At 43.1% G+C, this 24,040-nt stretch overlaps 1 protein-coding gene across 3 annotated transcripts in view; it reads right to left on the bottom strand.

The window, feature by feature from the left end:
* ndrg4 (NDRG family member 4) overlaps positions 1 to 23,804 on the bottom strand; it is a 102,215-nt gene extending 78,411 nt beyond the window's left edge. For 2 of the 3 annotated variants that reach the window (XM_079286766.1, XM_079286767.1), the window contains exons 1-2: positions 23,694 to 23,726; positions 19,811 to 19,884 (exon numbers count right to left, since the gene is read on the bottom strand). In XM_079286766.1, the coding sequence (XP_079142892.1) occupies positions 19,811 to 19,884 (74 nt within the window). In that variant the 5' untranslated portion in view covers positions 23,694 to 23,726. Of the gene's footprint in view, positions 1 to 19,810; positions 19,885 to 23,693 lie in introns of all 3 variants that reach the window. The other variant, XM_079286768.1, reaches the window with a different exon arrangement.
* Positions 23,805 to 24,040: the final 236 nt, after the last annotated feature.

The following is a 24,040-nucleotide window of genomic DNA, read 5'->3' as shown; positions in this document are numbered from 1 at the left end:
AGTCAAGGAAGCTCTCCCCCAGATACATCGGTCCTTTTCCCATCATCTCCATCATCAACCCGGTATCGGTCAAGCTGCAGTTGCCTCGCTCCATGAGGATTCACCTGGTCTTCCATGTCTCCCTCCTCAAGCCTGTTGTCTCCAGTCCCCTAAATCCTCCGCCAGCACCCCCTCCACCCCCCCCCCGTCTCATCGAGGGGGGCCCCGTCTACACGGTCAATCGCCTCCTGGATGTCCGCCGTCGAGGTAGGGGGTTTCAGTTTCCCTCGTGGACTGGGAGGGTTATGGACCTGAGGAGCGGTGCTGGGTGCCACGGTCCAGGATCGTTGATCCGGGGCTCATAAGCGCCTACCACCGACAGCACCCCGGTAAGCCGGGCGGTTCGCCAAGAGGCTCCCGTTGAGGGGGGGGTACTGTTAGGATCTCGGTCTGACCTAGTGTGTGCTCCTCTGTTTTTCCCCCTGTCAGTGTTGTTGGTTGAAGGCCATGTGCTTATGTTTTGTTTTTGTGTCAGCCTATAGTTTCCACCCCCGAGTTCCATCTCCAACCACGCCCCTCTCCCCAGGCTCAGCTGTGGGGAATTCCGGTGATCAGCGCCGACTGACTTAAATAAGGATATTGTTGTCTGTTTAAGTCTGCAGCTATATATATATATATATATATATATATATATATATATATATATATATATATATATATATATATATATATATATATATATATATATATATAAATTCTTGACATCAATAGAATTATTAATGTCAGTAACAATTATTAATGATTATTAATAATAACGGGGCACCACCCTGCGAACCAGGGACCAATAACCAAACGATAAAACTAAGTCTCATAATTAGTCTTCACTCACAATGTCAGTAGTCTGAGTACTGTTGGGGTCTGACCATATGACTTCAACATGTGCTGTGAACAAAGAGAATCAGGCCTTCCCTTTTGCAAGCAAAGGTTTCATCCTGATTGTGGTTTGATGAGAGCAAACCTCCTCTCGTTTGCCTCACACACACATATAGCTTTGAGCTAACCTAGCTACGTGCGGAACAGCGATTAGCACATGTAGACACCGGGTCTCCTGTGGCTCTCCGCCATTTTGGGTCTCACGCATGAGAGACGTCACCACGTCCTCACCACGTCACACGTCACTGAGCTGTTCCCTCGCTGCCCCCCCCCCCCTCCTTTTGCTCACCCACACACACACACATACTTGTATACAGACATCCTCATCCATTTTATTCATTCTTTAGTTTAGGCATATAAAATTGTATGATAACGTTTATTGGATGCAATATTAATTGATTTGATCATTTACTATTTTGATTTAATAAACTCTGCTATACTTTAAGGAGCAGTCGTCTGTGATTACTTGTGCATATGTATGTAATGAAACTGTATGTAGTAGTCTGTGCTCGAATACAACCCTTCACTGTCACTGAATGCATGGTCATACGCAGACTATTGACATTATGAGTGACCACAAATTATGAGACTTAGTTTTATCGTTTGGTTATTGGTCCCTGTTCGCAGGGTGGTGCCCCGTTATTATTAATAAACATGAATAATTGTTACATACATTAATAATTCTATTAATGTCAAGAATTCAGTTTCTTAAATGCTGATAACCCAAACACGCTCCATTATGTTAGGTTCCCAACAGTACTATTACACATTCAGAGTGAAAGTGAAGGTTTAAGTTCGAGCACAGACCACATATACAGTTATTATCACAATACGCATGCACAAAGTAATCACAGACAGCTGCTCTTTAAAATATAACAGAGTTTATTACATTCTAATACTAATGATCTAGTCAACTAATATCTAAACTAACAACAACTGTACATTCATGAGCACGCTATCTAAAATCAACAGACTATTGAAAAGAGGGGGTGTGTGTGTGTGTGTGTGTGTGTGCAAAAGGGGGGGAGAGCGAGGGAACAGCTCAGTGACGTGTGACGTAGTTGGGACGTGGTGACGTCTCTCATGCGCGAGACCCAAAATGGCGGATAGCCAACAGGAGACCCGGCATCTACACGTGCCGGTAGCTGTTAAGCACGTAGCTAGATTAGCTCAAAGCTATATGTGTGTGTGTGGGTTAGTAAAAGAGAAGGAAAAGGAACAAAACGAAATGAAATAAAATAAAATAAGCGATTACGATCCTCTGCGCCGCGCAGGAGTACGGAAGATTGCTCTCTCAGCCAGGGGAGCAAGAACAGCGACTCTTTGTCTCAGCCGGCGGTTCTGACCTCCTGAACTGATGAGAAGCAGCTTCGACCTCACTGCGGCTCGCTCAACACAGATCACAGTAGCATGGAATACACGCTACTTCTACACAACCCCAACGATCTCAGCGATCGTTAGTGTCGGCGATTATTAAGCATACACCACGTTACAAAAATGAACAGTACTTTAAGCACATAAACAAGATAAAATAAACACAAATTAACTCTCTCTAACTCTGCCCAGAATCTATTCGCCGTACGGTACGATGCAATCGTGGTGATTGAGGGGAGTCTTCTGAGGGGTTTCTTCTGAGCTTCAGTGGGCTCAGGCTGCGGCTGCGGAAGCCGTGTTTCTCTCGGTGGGAGAGAATCGCTGTCGTCTGGAGACGAGGCGCTTGGGTGAGAGTGGAGAGTAGAATCTCTCTCTCTCTTTCTGAAGGAGTCTTGCTTCTTCACTTCTGCAGGATTAAAAGGGTTCGCTTCGTGGATACGAACAAAGATAAAATAGACAGTTTGGTGAATTCGGCCAGCGAATATAACTGTGAAACCTAGGTTTGGGTTGAAAAGGGAAGCAACGTTGGATGTGCTCCCTAGCTCGACGGAGGTCGAAGGGAAAAAGCATTGAGGTGGGGGCTGCAGGTAGTTTTGTAGAACAGTGGCTGAACTACAGGGGTCCTGGGGTGTCTTGGCCCTTGGCCAATTAGATTGCAGCGGTGCTTTCAGGTGACTTCAGGAACGCATAGTTTTTTGGGGGGGGGGGGGGGGAACTCACACCCTAATGTGAAATTCCTTCAGAGGGGGTTTGGTGCTCATCAAACCACAATCAGGATGAAACCTTTGCTTGCAAAATTTGTACATTGTGTATCTGGACTGTGAGTAAAACAGCACAGTGTATTGTGTTCCTGTACTCCTGATGACAGTTTGATCCACCTAACAAGGAGAGGCTAATGCTGGACAGATTGTACTTTAAACTGGCCTTTTATGTTTGAGGGCACACACACCAGCCATAAAACACAGGACACAAATACATTGTGACACATCAGCACACACAGAGCTGGGTTTGTACAATAACACTGCTACAGTACACGATCACATCAGTCCGCCAACACTGGAGTGCAGAAGAACACTTTAAATATAGTTTCCATTGACACTACATCACCTAACTGAGGTACTGCCATGTTAAAAGTGGCAGATTGGTCAGATTTACAGTTGTTGTTTTGTTTTTTTCATTAAATAACACTCTACGTTTCCTAATTTAATGTGAAGTTAGATAGAAGGATATAGCTGATGCTGTAACTGACCCAAGTCTGGGCTTAGGTCTTTAACGAATCAACACACAACATCTCACTGTCTTTTCCCTCTCCGTCTCGCTCCAACCTCATTTGCCCTCCAATGTTGTCTCTCGCCTCTCTCGTGGCAGTCGTTCAGCACAATCTGTGTTATCTGACACCCAAAAGAAACAAAGCCCAGATGCCAATGAGAGGTGCTCCCAGCTGACAAAGTGTGTGTTTGATTGTGTGACCCCAGAGTGTCGGAGCCACTACTTACAAAAACAAATCCACCCTAAGGAAAAAATACATTTTTGTGTCTTTGAACTTGGTGACATACATTGTCCTCTCGACATGAAGGAGATCAAACCACACCAGGTCAGATGAGGTGTAGATACACTGATTCATTACACATTTCAGTCATTTTTAAATGTGTCTGTGGACTGTCATCGTCTGAGGAGGCATGCACAGACAAAATATCAGAAACATCTGTAATGTGAGATCTCAACCAGATGTCCAACAAATAACACCAAACATTCAAACTTGTTTTTCTCCTCTCCTTCTCTTTCCCCTCTCCTTAAGCTACTCCCTTTGCTCGCTCCCTCCCACTGTGACCAGTTTATCAAACGGGTGAGTGTGACCTTTCTGAGGCCGCTGGAATGGAGCCACGACGATATGAGAGCAGAGACAACCCGACACCACCTCTCTTCTTCCTGCTCCCTCACTTTATAGCTACCCGTCTGCTGTTTTTCTCGGAAAGTCCCCACTTCACAAATCCTTTATCGACTTACAAAACAACAAATGTTTATTTCAGTCAAATGTTTCATTGTTCTCCATTTCGGGTTGAAATTACCAACAAATTACAACATCCAAACAATCCATTTTAATTTTCCAGTGAAACATAGGACATACATCTTATTGCAAAAATAACAAGTTTACAGGTTGACCGAACTGAATTCACCAACTGGGTTAGTTACTGTTGCTATCCCTGTCAAGCTTTCTGTTTTGTGCATAACTAAATATCGAACAAAAAGTTCTGAAATTAGTGTTTGGTCGATTATTTCTCGATTGTAACAATGCTTCTTGGCAATGAATTGTATACCGTTGGAAAGCCTGTTTATTTACCTTTTAAACGTGCCCCATTTGTAAGGAACATGCATTTCTGGGACGAGCAGCACAGCTGAGTATGTGGGTTGCGCCCATGAAAAATTTGCCAAATCTTCTCTGCCAATGCCAAACAGCTTATTTTGGTTGGGTAAGAGAATAAATGTGTTATACTTCTGCAACTCTCTCCGTCTCTGCTTCTTTTTGTTTCTCTGCTTTCCCAAATTTGTCACCACTGTTTGACAGTTTATTTTTTTCCAAACTCTTTTCTCTATGCAACATCCTTCTCTGTCGTTCAGCATCTCGTCCCTTCTTCTAGCTGTCTTTTGACAACGGTCTTTGTGTCCTCTCTGACCCTCTCTGTCACTCTCAATTCTCTCACTCTTACCCCATCTCATCCTCCCATCTTTTATCCTCATTTCACCCTGTCTCATCCCTCTCTTGCTCACCATCCCGATTCACTCTGACATGCTTATGTAAGACAGCTGGTTGGGAAATCAATTAACATTGCATTACATCGGCTATATTTGGCCTTGTGACGCCACTGCTGCCAGTGGACAGATAACGCTCAGTCCTACTCTCATTTAATGCTTTGTCTAGTGTGTAACTTCTGTACTATCTATCTATGGTGAAAATCATGTTGGTTCTTTTTAAAAGATGCTGATACATGTAGTTTAGAATGTGTATGTTATTGTATGTCTCCTGTGAGTGTCTACAAAGTGCGTGAATTCCTGGTCTTTTAAATGTGGTCAATTTGATAGTTTAGTCTGTTCAACACTTTGTTCTGCAGCAAAAAGTCTCAACAATTACTGGGTAAGAGCATTTATTGTCCCGGAAGGATGATTCCCAAACGTTTTAATAACTGTGACCCTTTTTCTTGAAAAGCCTAGCCAGATCCTATAGAGTTTGCTGGAGTCATGGTCCCTATAAAATAATTCCTGAAAGTTTCCTCAAGCACACCCACCAGGCCAACATTAAGATTGGAAGATTATAAACTATTGATGCAACACAATCTGGAGATGTCAGAAGAAGTAAACGGTAAATGGACTTGTACCCGAACAGCGCCTTCCTAGTCTTCTGATCACTCAAAGTAATTTCATACTACATGTCATTCAGCCATTCACACCCATTCATTGACTGATGGCAGGGGCTACCATGCAAGGTGTGACCTGCCCATCAAAGCTAAGGAACATTCATACCCATTCACGCACAGCCCAGTGCGAGTAATTTGGGGTTAGGTTTCTTGCCCTAGGGCACATTGACATGAACTAGCATTGTCGGAGATCCTCTGATTGAAGGTCGACCTGCTCTAGTCAACAGGCTGTTTAAAAAACAGAACCTCCGCAAAGCAGCCGGCCCGGACTCCATCTCCCCCTACACCCTGAAGCATTGTGCTGATCAGCTGTCTCCGGTGTTTATAGACATCTTCAACACCTCCCTGGAGACATGCCACATACCAGCCTGCTTCAAGGCCTCCACCATCATCCCCGTCCCCAAAAAACCAAGGATCACAGAACTTAATGACTGTCGCCCTGACCTCTGTGGTCATGAAGTATTTTGAACACCTGGTCCTGTCCCACTTGAAAACCCTCACTGACCCACTCCTGGACCCCCTGCAGTTCGCCTACAGGTATGTAGACAGGTATGTAGACGACACAGTCAACATGGCCCTTCACTTCATCATCCAGCATCTGGACTCCCCAGGAACCTACGCCAGGATCCTGTTTGTGGACTTCAGCTATGCCTTTAACACCATCATCCCGTCTCTGCTGCATGACAAGCTCTCTCAGCTGCACGTGCCCGACTCCACCTGCAGGTGGATCACAGACTCCCTTCTCTTCTCCCTGTACACCAACAGTCCATCCTCTGCTCCTCCATGATGGTCTGGTACGCTGCAGCCACAGCCAAGGACAAGGGCAGACTGCAGCATATCATTCGCTCTGCTGAGAGGGTGATTGGCTGCAATCTGCCGTCCCTCCAGGACTTCGCTTCAAGGACCCTGAATCGACCAAGAAAGATTGTAGCCGACGCCCCTCACCCTAGACATAAACTATTCGTGCCCCTTCCACCTGGCGGGTGACCTCACGCCACTTGAACAGTTGTTCAGCGTCAATGCAGGAAATTATATGACCAATATCTAGCGGGGTGTAAAGTCAGGGTGTGGAGGTCGTGATGGTGGATGGGCATCAGATGTTCACACAGGAGACCGGAGTTTGCGTTGGGTCACAGATCCACAATTCATATTCACATTTTTATTAACCACAGCCATAATCTTAACAAAGTGTTTCAGTTGCCTAACCCACCCAATCTCACGGAAGTATAAGTAGCATGACATTTCTGCGTGTCATAACGCATATTCGTTTTTTCCACCTCTCATTTTACAATGTGAAACGATTGAGGCTGTGTTTAGGCAACAAAACTTCGATAACGTTTAAAAAAAAAAAACATTTCATGAAATTCAAGAATGCACATTGCTTCATGTCGACCTGGTCATATCATGTATACCCAGTTAACACATACAATTTCTTACAGGAGGATCATACGATCTGTTAGTTCAGGGATTCCCAAAGTGGGGTGCGCGCACCCCTGGGGGTGCGCGAGCTGCCTCTAGGGGGTGCGCGAGAGGAAAAATGTAATGGCGGTGCAGTCCTGTCTCCTAAAAATGACGTTCCCCCAAAACTAAAATGCATTCTCAATTACGTTTTACCACGAACGTATTTTCTCCCTGATTACGTTTGTGTTTGACGTACAAATACGCTTCTCATCAACATATCTTTGCCATACTCTGGTCTTTATTATTTTTCTGTGATCTGCCTCGCCTCTACCCCGCCACCCACAAGTTATTGACCCGCGGCCTGTTCCGAGGGCTGACAGACCCGACGATCGGGTGCCTCGCGGCGGGGACGGCTGGAGACCTCGCATCCCAGCGCCAACGAGTGAGTGCCCGCCATTCGGAACCATAAAACCAAGTCCCGGATTTCACCCGGGGGACATTCTGGAGGTATTGTGACCGGGTGATGTGCCTCGTTGCTGGGGAGGTATGAGCCGAGAGTGGCGGGGTGTTATGGAGGTATATATTACAACTCGGTGTTGTTCCCGTGCGTGGATGAGCGCATTTCTGCCGGAGACAGGCGGCGTGTTGTGGTAGTATTCTGACCGCGTAATAGGGAGAAGGAGAGGTGGTGGTGGAGAGGGAACAATGTGAAAGAGATGGTGGAATGTATGATTGGAGAGAGAGAAGCGAAAAAGTTGGACGTGATCCCGCGTCCAACAACACTGTCGCGCGCATCGATGCTTTGTCCGAAGACATCCTGGCTACATTGGTCGGTCGCGTGAAGAAGAGTGAGTTTTACTCTCTGCAAGTAGACGAGTCTACAGATGTGGCCAATCGTCCGTTACCTTCGTAACATTACGTCCGTTACCTTTTCGAAGGCACGGTGCAGGAAGAGTTTTTGTGTTTTTTATCTTGTAAACAAACGCCACGCGCGAGCAAACTGTTCTCTCATTAGTCCGATTTTTATGCGGCTCTGTTGCTTTTTTTTTTTTTAAGGTGTGTGTGTGGGGGGGGGGTTGGGGGTGCGTGAACCCGGTCGGGATGTAGAAGGGGGTGCGTGGCCTAAAAAGTTTGGGAACCGCTGTGTTAGTTAGTCTGCGTTAGTGTCCGTTAGTGAGTGTGCACCTCCTTGTCTGTCCACAGCTAATCTTGCATTCCTAAAAACACTCTCAAAACAGGCATTTTATTGTCTGTTTTATACTGTTATTGAATGCCTGCTGACTCCTCACTCACTAGTCTTAACCGTCCCACGGCCTGTAGGGGGCAATAGTGATAACACAGCTGAGTGCATTGTCGAACCCCCAGGTCCTACTCTGTGCCCTGAAACACAGTGGGGGGAAAAACTCACTCTCAGCTCACTTTTAGTGTTTTGGACAGTGTGTTTGGCTAATGGCTAACTGTTAATGGAACTTGCAGTAAACACATTGCTGAGTACAGCAAGTGAGTGTTGCTAAAGTGGCATGTGGCCATCACAGTCCACTCGCCACAGTGGAGGGCTGAACTTCAAAGCCTGTCTTCATCCCTCAAACAACTCTGGTCAGGCAGCCAACGTGTCAGTGGGTGAGAAGTTATTTACAGGCCTGTTTACTATGTCCTCTCTTTCATGAAGGAACACTACTAAAAAAAAGAGCTTTTTCTCTCAGAACAAGTGGCCCTTTTTTTCTAGTTTGGGGAGAAAACAGTCTACTTCACTGCAGTTTGTTGAGGAGAACAAAATAGAGCTGTCCTCTTTCCTTTTCTCTCACTCCTTTACATTTTTCTTTTCACTCTGCCCAGAAAGGGTTGCTATGACAACCAAGCTTAGTCCCATTGAGTCTTGCTCACCTTCTCCTCACTGCTTTTCTTTTCAACGGTACACATATATTTTCCCACCATCTTATGACACCGACTTGTCAAGATTACATATCTTCTGTGTTATCATGTGTGCTTTTGTCTGCTTCATATTGTCACGTTTACAACAATCACATTTCATACTGGCTTAGTCAGAAAGCAGTAAAGGCAGAATTGACACCACAGTATGAATACAATCATTGCATTGTCGCCGTATTAAATCATAGAACTGGTATTATTGCCCTGTCCCCCCTGCTCCCCTGGTTTAAATTACACATAATGTCCTCCTTTGTTCTCCATTGGCACGTACATTTTATTAAATTACACCTCTCACAATCGCACCATAGGAGCCTTTTCTCTTTGCCTTACTCTGTGTTTTATTTTCCTCCTCCTTCAGTTCATATAGAGTTATGAGAGTCCATTTGTATTGTCTTTGCTTATTACTTTGTTCTGTTCAGATGAATGCCAGACAGATTAAAGGTAATAAAAGATGCTTTACAATTATCAGCATCATAAATAATAATCGGATACTCGTGCTTTAGAGGACAACATGTAATCACTTTGAGATGAAAAAATAGTGTCAAAATATCATATATTCCTTTTTTCTTTCTTTTTTATTGATAGTAGGCATTAATTAGAAATGTACAGATGTCTTTCAGACAATGTACATTGCATGTGCAGATTTTCATATGATGCTCATTTTAGTTGTACACATAGAACAAGGAGTGAAAAAACTGAAAAAAACAAAACTAAAATCATCAAAGAAGAAAAAGAAAACTATGTATAACTAGGGAGTGATCTATTCTCTATGGTACATTCATTGATTTATGAAAATAAAATCAGGTCTATGGGGTGTTACGTATGTAACCCATTTTTCCCAATATGACAAATATTGTTCCAGTTTGTAGTTGACAGATGCTGTCCATCCATCCATCCATTTTCTACCGCTTATCCGACGTCGGGTCGCGTTGGCAGCAGGCCAAGCAGGCTGACCCAGACTTCCCTCTCCCCGCAACATTTTTCAGCTCATTCTGGGGGATCCCGAGGCGTTCCCAGGCCAGCTGGGAGATGTAATCCCTCCAGCGTGTTCTGGGTCTTTCCCGGGGTTTCCTACCTGTTGGGCGTGCCCGGAAAACCTCCGGTGGGAGGCGCCCAGGAGGAATCGTGGTTAGATGCTCGAACCACCTCAACTGACTCCTTTCGACGCGAAGGAGTAGTGGCTCAACTCCAAGCTCCCTCCTGATGTCCGAGCTCCTTACCCTATCTCTAAGGCTGAGGTGGGCGACCCTATGGAGGAAACTCATTGTGGCCGCTTGTAGCGGCGACCTCATTCTTTCGGTCATATTTTTCATCTTTGTATTCACATAATGTCGTATCTGCAAGTATTGATAGAAGTCCTGTTTTTCTAGTGAGTGTTTCTCTTTAAGAGTTTCAAAACTTAGCAGTTTGCCTCCTTTCAATATGTTGCATATGGCTGTTATTTCTGTAGCTGTCCAATCCCTAAATCTAGCATCCAATTTATTTGGTGTGAAGTCAGAATCATATGCACACCATTTAAGTGTTACAATATCTCCCTCTAGTTTGTGTTCTCTTATGTAATGGTTTTCCATACTTCAAGAGTCCACTTCACCCATGGGTTATCAGTGGTATTTATGTGACTTTGTAGATTGTTATCAGCTAGGATTGCCTGTAATGGGGTGGAAGTTATTTTCTCTTCAATGTTTTTCCATTGAGCCTTATACGATGGGTTGCACCAGCATATTACCGCTCTCATCTGTGAGGCCCCAGCCTTCCTTTTATTTGGGTAGTTGTAGGGTTTTGAGACGGAACCCTGGGTATTTTACCTGTCCAAATATACCTAGATAACATCTTGTCCCATTCATTAAATTGGTTTCTGTAAATCTCTTGGTATAGTTTGAAATAGATAAAGTAGTCTGGGCAGTATATCATTTTAATGGATTCAATCCTCGCACTGAGACTTAGGAAAGGAATTAAGTTCCATCTTGCTATGTCTTCCTTAATTTTTCTTTTGAGTGGATCATAGTTATAGTCTGCAAGTTTTGCAAGATCTTTTGTAATATTGATGCCCAGATATTTGAAGGATGTTGTTTGCCATGCAAAGGGGTATTTTCAATTTATCAATTGAATTTATGGTGGGCTATAGTTATATGTGAGTAACTGGGTTTTACCCAGGTTAATCTTGTATCCTGATAGTTTACCATACTTCTGTCTTATTTTCAACAGTTTGCTCAACATACAAAGCTGCTCAGTCGACAATTCCAATACGTTGAGTAAAACTGCTGAGGCTCACCTGATTTCTCTCCCCCAGCTCCTTCAGGCCACAAGGTTACCAACTCTGCTCAAGTGATTTAATTAGCCCCTCCTGCTAATCATCTTCACTGAGTTCATACACCTTTACCTGCATGCTTCTGCTGTCTGATTAAGAGCTTTAGAAGATGGAGTGACTGGTAAAGTACAAGCAACAAGGACACAAATATAGAGACGCTATAGCCAGACAATTTAAATGCTGTGAAGTCAACTGCAGCTTTGAAGATTGATTTCTACAATACTATGGAGTGTGCAGGATTTTTGTTTGTGAATTATTGACAGAAATGGAATATAATATGAATAATTATGTTTCCATCAGTGTATAATCACATGAAACTAAGACTTTTTGTTAGCTTAGAATGAGCCCTTCATATCTAGAGTTCGACATGTTGCACCACCACGTTTCTACAGCAGCCCAGAACGGACAAAGCAAACATTGGTTCTAGAGAGAGTATTTAATGTTTTTACGTTACCTGAAGGCCACCGTAGTTCTCCAACAGTCTTGGAAAGGGAGGGGTGAGTGGAGCGATATTTAGTTGATTGCAATCTACAACCTCACCGTGAGATGGCACTAAATCCTACACACTGGCCCTTTAAGTGTAAAAGCACAGTGGTCATGTTAGCATATTTATGTGCTTGAATGGACTTGTTAGTCATGCTAGCAGCATGGCTGTATGGATGACAGTGTTGTTCTGTCAGTGGGTCCACCACTTTGGTCCAGAACGAAATATCTCAACAAATAATTGACAGGTTGCCGTGAAATTAGATTCACCCATTCGTGGAGCCCAGAGGATGTATTCTACTGACTTAGGTGTTCCTCTGCTTTTTCATGTAGTGCCACCAGCAGATCAAAATGTTCACTTATTCAGTGAACCATCGAATGAGCTTTAGTGATCCACTGATCATTAGGTTTAACACTTCTAAATCGTCAAATACGGTTGCTTGGTCATCAGTCCTACGCACCTCTATTGCCGATAACCGTGATATCAATACGGTAGCTAATATCGCTGAAGCTGCCTGAACCTGACCACATATTTATAAATATACACATCATGAAATTTATTAAAAACAGAAATAATCTAAATAGCAGCAGTCTATCCATCATGTCTGCCATCTTATTTCCTCCCTGACGTCTTTTTATTGAACTACGTGGATGTGATTCCTGGTGGAGCTTCCTCCAGTCAAGCAGAGTGGCGACGTTAATCCCGACTGACATGCCCCCCCGACATTCACTTCCACACATCCTTCCTCCCGTCACCATCATCCGACCCGTTGGTCCGTGTGGTGTGCACACAGATATGACATCTTTTTACTTTTTACACACCTACATGTATGTATGTTTAGATCACAGTTAGCAGCTCAGCTAGCACCATTTTAAGAGAAATGTATGAATAGCTGCTGAACGTCTACAGGAGTCTTCAGAGAGGCTACCCAGAGCAGAGATATCTATGTCGGAGTGGAGGATTAAATATTCAATATCAACTATCAGCTCCAGACTGAGCAACACATTCTCTTCTGACATAAAGCAGCCTCGTTTTCTGATTGAAGGCTGTGTGTTTTTGCATTCATGCTTAGTGTATTCATAACAAACAGCAAGCTGATTCAGGTAAAACAAAGGAGAGTAAAGAGCACACAGGGAATGTCCAGTGACAAAGTGGTGTGGTCACACTTTTGACAACACGCTCCCTCTGAGCTCTATTTTTCCCTCAGCTCTCAGTGAGGGCCATCAGAGTGGTGCGAGAGGGCGGCGCCCCTTTTAAGGGCCTAGGTTTCTGCTGGGAGATGGTTTCCAACAGTGAGGATGTGAGCAGAAGACAGAGCCATGAACCTCTGTAATCTCCAGTCTTATTCATCCATTTACTTTGAGTATTGTCAGGTTTCTAAAGGACACATCTGTAAGAGCTTTAAAGACCTCTTTAATGATACCTGAAATTCAATTTGAGACCAATTAATAATCCCATATTAAGAGACAAGATTGCGAGATGCAGCCTAAAACTCTGACTAAATAAAGATAATGGAACCTCATTCATTCATGATCTTGTTAACAACAGGAAAGGAAACATCTCACCACTATTAAGTAGCTGTTCATGATTTCTGATGGAGTCAGTTTTCAAGGCAACATGAATTGGAAGTCCTTAAAGTGCAGAAAAACTAAACGTTTTTTAAAGCATCTAGAATAACACAAACTTCAACTGCTGATGAAGATCATGTGATATTATTGAAAGCTCCAGAACAGCTACTAAATAGAGCCTGTGGGAAGATAATTGTTATTTTAGGAAATGTGTGTGAAAAAGTTGAATTCAATTCAAGTGAACCTGTGTGAAATCAGGTTGAATCACGCAGGTTCACCATCGATTAGCTCAGACTCCAGGGGGGCCAGCGACCAGTTCACCATGGATGGACCCAGATGTGGCTTGACTGCTGCCTTCGGCCTGCAGTCAAAGCTACAATGGGAGGAGGAGAGCTCAGTGCCCGGAAGCAGTGGCTCCTTCCAGGAGCTTCCATTATAGTGGGTGTGTTTCTGTGGTCCGCCCACAGGGCTGCAGGGTCGATGCCAGCAGGGCAGACGGGCGAACAGTGTGTGGCAGCACACTGAGGGGAGGGGTGAGTGTTTGCCGGACTCCTTCCTGAACCAAACAGAGAGCCAGATATCGAGGAGCAAAGCTCGGTGGAGCATGCTAAGTGGATGAATGGTTTCCCGGGCAAACTGCAGTCACTTCCTACAGGGACACATGGCTTTGTAACGGTGTTCACTGAAAACAGGTCTGGTGGAAAACCTAACCCTAACCCTTCCATAAAGTCTGTGTCCATGTATGAACCAATCTTCACACAAGCTTTCTCAGCTGTGTTCTTCATTGAGTGTCTTAGTTGTCTTTCTTAATGGCTATCTCATCTGTTTGTTTACTTATGACCGGTCAAGGGAAGATCGTAAATCTGTTGTGTTCATGTTAGTATATACGTAGACTGATTTACAACCATGACATTTCCTGATTAGGATAAGATGACCCTTGAACAGAATGAATTGTCAAAGAAACGGCTCCAAAGTGATGTTCCAGATCTTATGCAAATGACTCTGTGCCAACGCATTTGTGTGTTATCCCTAGTGTATATATATCAGAGACTCAGAGACAGACCTTTGAGCAGCCTTGATGCATAACCTGTTTGTGAATCAACTCTGTCTCCTTCTTCCTAAATGTCCTGTGTAATAATTTTTACATCGGCCTCGCGTGAATTTTTCGAACACGGTCACAACCCAGCACCCCAACAGTTGTGATTATCTTGTATTTTATTTGTGATTGCGACTGGAGCTAAAACCAAATCATGTCGAGGGATTAAGGCAGGGGTGGGCAATTATCTTTTCCATGGGGCCACATGAGAAACAGAAAATATTATGGAGGGCCAGGCCAAAAGGCTGAACTCAATTCTGCATAATATTAATTATATTTCTTTATAAAAGCAATATATAGCATTGTTTTGACAAGCTGGTAAGACTGGTAAGAGTACTGCATGTTATGATTAAGCAATGAAAAAACGAGGTTGCCTTACAAAAAATGTAATTTATTCAATAAAACACCAAAACAAACAAAATGTAAACGTTTTTACCATTTGTGACTCATATTAGTGATCATTTTCAGGCACATTCACCCCAAAACACATTTTGAGTTCCATATACTGTTGGAAAGAGGTTCTTAGCTTTCTAAAGACACCACAATATTGTCTTTGTACTCCAAATAGTAAGATACATCCTATTATAACGATTGTCACTGAACTGTGATTTTGAGAAAAAGGCCTCCAAAGAAAGTGTCCCAGTTCACTGCTAATTGGTGCCTTTACATGCCAGCATTTCTAGTCTAACCACCTCATTTGATTTTTTTCAGTTCTTTTTTCTTGTTCAGTGAGAGAAATCTAGTCTCTGTTGGGCTTTCACAAGTGCATCAAAGTCACGTTGAATGTCTGAGGTGGAGATGCGATGCACAGCTGCCAGATGATCATCAGTGAGAGAGGATCTATACCTGGATTTTGTAAACTTCATCACTGAGAATGTTTGTTCACATATGTAGGTAGAGCCAAAGAGAACCAACATCTTCTGAGCATGTCTCCTTATGTTTGGAAAGTTCTTCTCCTTGAGAGAAGAGTAAAAATCTAGCAGTGATCCTGACTTAAAGTGCTCTGCCAGTACCGCATCAGACTGCAGGTCAATGAGTTCCAGCTGAACATCACTGGGTGCATTACCCACACTGCAGGTAAAGGGAGAGGAAATCATGTGCATTTCATCCTCGATCATTCTGAGATCTTCAAATCGCCTTGAAAACTCACCATGCAGTGCTCCTAGCTTGGATGAGTACCTGCGGAGGTGATCAGCTGATGGTGTGACTTCTTTCAGGGTTTGCATGTGAGTGAGATTGTTGCTGTCCAGTTGGCTTGAAAGAAACTGCAACTTTCTCATGAAAGCCTTCACCAGGCTGTGCATTTCATGAACAAAAAGGCCCTTGCCTTGCAGTTTGGTGTTCAGTTCGTTCATCAGTGCAGTCACATCAACAGCAAATGCAAAATCGGCCATCCAGTCCTCATCTGAGAGCTCTGGGATGTCCTTGCCTTTCTTCTTGCAGAACTCTCGAATCTCTGCTTTCAGCTCCCATAATCTTTTTAGCATTTTGCCCAGACTGAGCCATCTGACAGCTGTGTGGTAGCCAATGTCACTGTGTTCAGTCTCATGCTCCTCCAAAAGTGAAACAAACTGTCTGTGATTCAATGCTCGTGCCCTGATGAAGTTAACTATTTTAGTTACAACATCAATAACATGCTTCATTTTTAGCACTGACTTGCACAACACATGCTGATGTATAATACAATGCAAAAATACCAATTTCTGATCTGGGTCGATTTCAGTCACTTTATCTTGCATACGTTTCAAAAGTCCGATATTTTTCCCGGTCAGACTTGGACAGCCGTCCGTTGTGACACCTACCAGTCTGTCCCATTTCAGACCCAGCGTGTCCATGCATGCAACTACCTCCGTGAAAAGATCGCTCCCTGTCGTTGTCCCTTTCATTGACCGCAGTGCTGCCAGCTCCTCCGTAATCTTGAAGTCCTTTATCCCACGGACGAATACGAGTAACTGGGCTGTGTCACGGAGATCGCAGCTCTCGTCCAAAGCCAAGGAGAAAAAGTCAAAACGTACCACTTCACGTTGCAGCTGAAGCTCCAGATTCGCCGCAATGTCCTCGATCCTTCTTGTCACGGTTCGCCTGGATAGCGGGACTTGCTCAAATGCTTCTTTTTTTTCAGGGCATATTAGTGTTGCAGAGTCCACCAAGCACTCTTTGACAAACTCCCCCCCCCGAGAATGGCTTACTGTTTTTAGCGATTTTGTGGGATATCACAAAGCTGGTCTTGGTTGCCGCATCCCTGGCTGTGTGAAGCTTGGTAAAAAAGCCTTGCTGCTTTTGTAGCTTAGCTAGCAAAGCTTCCGATGCCGCCATCTTTTCAGCATCAGTCAAGTTTTTGTATTTCTCCGCGTGCTTCGTCTCGTAATGCCGACTCAAATTGTAATCCTTAAACACGGCGATCTGCTCTCCGCAAACTAAACACACGGCTTTACCTGCGACTTCAGTAAATAAATAATTAGCAGTCCATTTTTTGTTGAAAACTCTGCAGGCGTCTACCTTTCTTTTTTTTAGCATGAGTGGACATTTTTGAGGGCTAAAGTCGTCTCGTGTGTTGTGACTGCTTGTACACTTGATTCAATCATGCGCACGTATTTGATTTACGTTTTGCGTCATTACGTGAATAAAACACTTCAAAATAAAAGCACTGCAGCTTTAGTCCATGCAAGAGGTAAAATTTGAAAATATGTTTATTTTGTAATTTCCAATCAACCTCACACGGGCCAGTCAGAATCAACCAAAGTGCCACATGTGGCCCGCGGGCCACACAATGCCCAGGTCTGGATTAAGGGGTACCTCAGAGAGGAATATTAGAATAGATCTTGATGAAAATCGCAATACCCTACAGAAAATGAAGAGCAATGTAAATTAAGTGAAAAATAAATAAAGAGTTTATTAACCTGAATTATTTTAATTATTTACCTAAACTCCATAGAAATATAGCTGTAGTCGTAGTACTTCTGGTTTTGATCGTGGTCTGAGCAAGGGGGGCAAAGGGGCCATTGCCCCATACCAGTTTACTCCCCTGGCTCTTTTTGGCATCATGAAACTTTACAGCTGTGTAGTCTAGATTAAAATGAAGGTTGAGTTCGAAGATTGGCCGCGGTCCAAGTAAGGGCCCCAGAAGAAGGAGTGTAGGAAGTTGGGACTGGCATTGGCCCCACCACGTTACGCCCCTGGCCCAATTTACCGTCGCTGCTGGTGTGATCCCATCGTAGGACGGTTTCTTGTGGTAAACTGTATTTATAGGAGATCTGAGGTCTCTAATACTTTCACTTTCTGGAAAGTCAAATGATTCTGCTTCACCACAAATAAAATTCCTTTCACCAGGAGGCAGAATTCACAAACACTGCAAAACAAATCAGAACCATCTGAATGGCCAGACACCACTATTGACAGACACTACTATTTACATCTCATTATGCTGTTGATACAGTAGCTATTGCTAATATCAGATCGAGTTTTCCTCCGGTTGTTATACCTCACAGACACTGAGGGGAATGTGAGGAGGTGGTACAAAAACACACCACATGTATTATTTTTAGACTGATGGATTATGATCCTTGCCAGGCTGCTATTTTTGTTCTGTACAAATAACCCACTAACTACAGTAATGCACATTCAGTTATTCAGAGATTTCTATTTCAGTACCAATCTGTACTCAGCGACATTTCAAATCTCTTTCTATTTTTCTGCTGATAGAAAGGTGCATACAGTTTTCCAATGAATAACAACTTAACTTGCAAATGACCCATCTTGAGGACATCCACATATGACACTGTTGCCTCCGGTGTGCCTCCCACCATTTTTATAGATATCCTCCATTAGTGACCACAGCAGGGACATTCAATAACCAATGTGTCAGCAGCAGCATTCATATAATGAATTTATGGCCTTCACTTTACATATCATGACATCCACGCTTGCTCTGAACACATGGCAACTTTTTCTTCTGCAGGGATCACTAAAGACAAAGGAAGTACATTTGACTTTTTTGACACGTTTACCACGGTGATCATTTACACCACAGATATACTACTCGTTATTGCAGTTGCTGAGTTGAAGATGAACTATATTGCATACACACTGACACTCCAGAACACATATGTGCTATTAAGTGCATGCAGAGATGTGTGGAACATGCCGTTCCCTGCAAGGTGACTCAGACAATCACACAGGCGGGCATTTCAAAGGTGATGGGCGACACCAATAGATAACACATACTGTACATTGAGAAAAACAATGTGTGTATGTGTGATGAAAGGACATGCTGTTATGCTCCATTTCTTTCTGGTTACAGTCATTTTAACCAATGAGGGTGCGATTTACCTAAAAATCCCCAAATCAGATCTTTTTGTTGTTGAGGACCTGAAAACTTGCTAGAGAGTTCCAGGAGTTTTGTCCAATGCACGGGTGACAATGGTTTGTCGCCTAGGAAACAGGTTGGATTGGTCCCTTGGCCTACAAGGAAACGTGGGACTGAACATTGGACCAAAAAATAATTTGAGATAGTTATTGGTAATCCTGTTCTCAAATGTTATCACAAACTTGATCAATTACTGAAAAAATCTGAATCAGTGCAGCCCCTTTTTAAACCAATTAAAAGGAAAAGAAAAAGGTTGGTTCTCTAGAAGCGAAATGTAACTACACATGTCCCAAGCAAATTTTTAACTGTGGTCTGTAGCTCTCATGCCTAGAGTAAGGTTTAGCTGGTGACTAAAGAGACACCGTTTTTTTCTCTTCTGCATTTGACTTCCTGTGCATATTTCTATCAACTCACAATGGTAGATAATGCCATTATCAACATAAACTCACAAGAGGGCTTATATATTTTCTCAACCTCTCAAGATGTTTGGAAAAGCTGATTCAAAGATATCATTATTTGTGGCTGTCTGGTTCTGATGTATCAAACATTTAAAGGGTAAAAAGGATGAGCAGACTGCTCACGCTGGATTAGTCTCACTGACACAATGCGGCAACTGGAATAGGTTGGTACCTCTGGCTTCGCTCCCAGCCTAATTCCCAGTATCTGTTCCAGTATGTTACGATTTAGAAATTATTTCTAAATAGACATTTGTCAGACGACAGATGACTGCTCAACCTGTTGCATGTCTGTTTAACAACTAGACAATGAGTTCTCATTGGATCTGTGGGCTTTTGTGCCGCTGCTGCAGAATGAACATGTGAAACTCGGGACTGACTGATTGACAGAATGGAACGGATGGACGGAAAATGTCATAGATAAGTCCGCACAGGCTGTATAAAGGAGGGACCTGTGTGGCACTGGTATGTAGGTAGTACAGTGGCTTCAAGGGTCCTACGTACATGGTCTGCAGGAGGCTCTGTGGAACCGTACAGCCAGTCTTGGGAGGGAAGTTCCAAAACAATCCAGGCCCCATCTAGCAGTGGGTATAAAATACAAGAGACAAGGTCTACTGTACTGGTGTTGGTGCATTGCAGGTGCAAAGGTAGTAATAAGATTCAGAGAATTATGTGAGGAGACTCCATGCAATAAAACTACACAGAGCAGACAGAAGGTATCATTAGGTAGGAGGCAGAGATGAGTAGGATCCTGTGGAAATTGCCGTGGGGGGGGGGGAAATGTGAAGGTTAACATTTAATAGAAGACTGTTGTGTGATTGATGCTAATCTAGTGATTAGATTTTATAATCAAGAACAAATCCAGTGTGAGGTCTTTAAAGTTGCATTAACTGACTGTTATGGTGGCCAGAAAGAAGTCCAACAACACAGACTGTAATTCACATGAATAATACTGTAGTTCCATTTCCCAATAGACACAAGGAAACTAATTAGAGCAGAGATCCAAAAGCAGCATCTAGCAAATCAGCATGCAAAACACGGTGATAACAACATTGCTTTTTTCCAGTGGCCCACTTGCAGTGCCAGCCTTCATTGTTGAAAATGCCACTGGGTGGGAGGGGGGGGTTGGAGGTGGTGACAGTGGGGTCTTTGGACTCCAAGGAGTAAGAAGAGTTGTTCCAAAACAGAGACAACCACAAACACAGAGAAAGCCTTGCACACCCGAAATCTCTGAAACCTCTTAATCAATGACTCACCAGTATTTATCAGCATCTATATGAATCATATGAAAACACCAGTTTATTCTAAAGGACAGTTGAAACCTTACCTATTGCCTCTTTACCCTTTAAGTCAAACTGAAAACATAAAAATATATGCTGCATTCAATTTGGAAAGGGAAATCGGAATTTCTGATTTCAACTCGACCACCACCTGAAGTCGGCTTTCTGAATCTGAAAGTTGTGGTGTTTGTATGCTCAAAACACTGCCGTAATGTGTCGTTATCAACTGGTAATGCTAATAATAGCTAACCTGACTGGAGCAAACCCCATTAAGTGTTCTGACTTGTTATACTGGAACGCAGTCAACTCTGGTGTGACATCATATCAAGCTCCTATATCCAATTTCCGAGGTAAATGGAATGTAGCAATAGTAGGAAATACACTAACACTTTTTTAACAGTCTTTTAACAGCTTTCAACATTTAGGAAATGCATCGTGTTTTCAAGCTCACATTCCAGCCAGAAAGCGAAAATGAGCTAACTAGCTAGTTAGCCTACCGTAGCCCTGATAGACATTTAGGGGGGGGGGGGGGGGGGGGTTAGCTAGCTTCAGCTGTCTTTCATTGGCCCACTTATGGCTCAAGACAGACCGTTTCTTTTTCGAGTGAAAATGTATTATAATTTCAGTTTTGACTTTAATTCTTGTTTTTCGCACAAATAGTGAGCTACTGCCATTCAAAAACTCCCAAATCCTTTCACCAAATATGGGCGAACTGAAGCAGTGATGAGTTACGCAGTAGCTCATGTAGGAACAACAGCAGCAGCGTATTGCTCTTTGTAAATCTATTTATAAACCCCGAGCTGAGAAACAGACCCACTCCCAAAGGCAAGACAGGCTCGGCTTCATTGGTTTCATGTGCTGATGGAGCAGCGCAGCAGTGAAAGAAAGCTAATAGGTGGCGTTAAAAAAGAGGGGGGGGCAAATTCACGAAAGGATTGAGTTGCTTTTAGGGACACTAAACTTGCACGAATCTGACAAAAAGGTAGAAAAGTGCAATTGCTGGCAAATAAAATATACACATTTAAATGAAGTCAAATCCAGACAAAATGTGCCCCATTTCTGCAAATGAGCCTCATTGCACTAACAGTCCAATTCACAAAGAGCAGCGCTCACAGCCGAACACAGCTACAGTGAAATTATTTGAGTCTTCAGAGAGCTGGTGGTAGCTGAAGCGCTAAGGGGTGTTCACTCAAACTCGTTTATTTTGGGATGCACTGACAGGATGTAATGACAGTTTTGTCATGACAATAATCTTGATCAAAGATAATGAATAAAATATTGTTTTAGAGTAGATGAGAAAAGAAACTAGCACACATTGAATGAAAAATAAGGTTATTATTAGTGCTGGGCAACGATTAAAATATTTAATTGCGATTAATCGCATGGATTTTTTGCGATTAATCGCGATTAATCGCATTGTTATGGCAAAGTTCAATAAGGAATTCAAAAGTAGTGTATTGAGCACTTTTATTTTAAAAGTACTGCTATATGAACAAAAGGGCAACAACATTTGGTTCACGAGATGCAGGTAGCATGTTTTAATGTGAAAATAATTCATACTTTGTTGGCATCTTATTCTGAAAACCGGATGTTCGTCTGAAGAAACCGGATGTTGTCTCACGTTAATCTTTCCGCTAACTTTCAAAGTCCTTCGCTCGCTCCCGATCTGTGCCGTTTAAATGCGTTTACCGTGAATTTCAGCATATATGTGCACTAAAATTACTGACTGTAGGATGTTTGCTGGCTTTTATCCCACTGTTCTTGTCATCCTCTTGTTGTTATGTATATGTATTGTCTCATCTTTCAATTAAAAAACAAATTTAAAATTGCGTTAATGCGCGATAAAATAATTGTCGGCGTTAATTAATGAATGCGTTAATGCGGAATTAACGCGTTAACTTGCCCAGCACTAGTTATTATATAAACAAATACAAAAATGATTTCTTCCCTCTGCAAAAAAACTGCAAAATGCATTCAAATACCAATATTTGTGGGCTTGTTTACCCTGTAATATCTTTAGCCCATTCTCTTTTGTGAATGGGACATTGAGATGGGCCATATAGCGGTTTCAAGTGAAACGCAATTTATGGTGCTGTTCCTTGTGAATTCGCCCAATAATGTGAAAACACTTCTTGCCAGGAGACGATAAGAGGAGCAGAGTTCTCCAACGGAAGAGGACCAAAAAAGGGACATACAGCGTGTTGCTACAGTGGGAAGCTTTTGAGTGGGATGCAACATAACATCTCCTTAATCTAGTCTAGTTATGGTTTGACCCAGACAGGCCCTTTACAAATATATACATATATTTGAGACTTATGAGGTTTATTAGTAGTATTTCCAATTTGTTACAATTCACAAAAAGGACTTAAATCCTGTCTTTTAAGTCTTACATTTTCTTCAGTCTTTCAGCAGCATTCAGCTAATGCAAGCAGATTCGCTACACTGCTTGCTAGCACAAGCCTGCAATTCAATCATCTTTTATGACTGCCACCTACTGTACTGTAGCTACAGCATTCAGAAACATGCCCCTTTAGACTTAAGTCTGTTGTGTTTACTGAGAGTGAAAACATTTTTTCTAGAAACAGTCACTTCAACACACCAACCAAGTTTCACTGTAAATATAAGTATCAAGACAATGTGCCTCTCAGCACAAACACATGATCTTTTTAGTTGTGTTGATAGGCAACGGCTGTAGGGTAAATGGCGTACTTTTTTTTTCTGCAGGGACAATAAATTCAACCTGCCGACGTGCTATTCACTCCATTGCAGAGGCTGGCGATGGGAGGTGTGTGTGTGTGTGTGTGTAATGGGGAGGAGGTGGGGGTTGAAGTAAAGTATAGGGTACAAAGCAGCAGGGCTACACACACACAATGTGCCAAAACTCCTTTTACCATCCTCCATCCTCCTAAACAGCTGCAGCATATCGAAGCTTAACTCCAAATTTCTTAGATGGAGAAATAATATTCTGCTTGCATCAGCTTCACAAAGACTTTTAGAGCCTTGATTGTTTTTTTGGGGGGGGGGGGGGGGGTACAAACTCACTGTTTCACACACATTCTCAGACAAAAAAACAAATCATGCTCCAGAAGGATCAAGCTTTACTGTACCTGTGGTGGAGTAGAGATCTTTTCCAGTCGGTACGGTCGGGATTAGCTGTTCTCTGCTCCCAGTGTCCGTGTGAGTGTCCCTCAAGCTGCTGAGGATTGGAATAGTGGACGTTGTGTGTGTCTGTGGGTGGACTAAACGAAATGAGAGAGAGATTCGTCTTTCTTTCTCTATCTCCCTCCCCTTGCCGATGATAAACAGAGAGCACGTGGCCTCACCAATGATGTAGCGGGAAGTGAAAAAGTGACAAAGGGTGGGAGGGAGGAAGAAAGGTGGCAAGTAGAGGAGAGCAGACAAGGGGGAAAGAGTTGAGTCTGGCTCGGAAGGAGATGTGTGTCCTGTGTGTGTG

The sequence above is a fragment of the Melanostigma gelatinosum genome (assembly GCF_949748355.1).
Source record: "Melanostigma gelatinosum genome assembly, chromosome: 1".
In the NCBI taxonomy this organism is placed as follows: domain Eukaryota; kingdom Metazoa; phylum Chordata; class Actinopteri; order Perciformes; family Zoarcidae; genus Melanostigma; species Melanostigma gelatinosum.
This window is presented reverse-complemented; position numbering and strand designations above follow the sequence as displayed.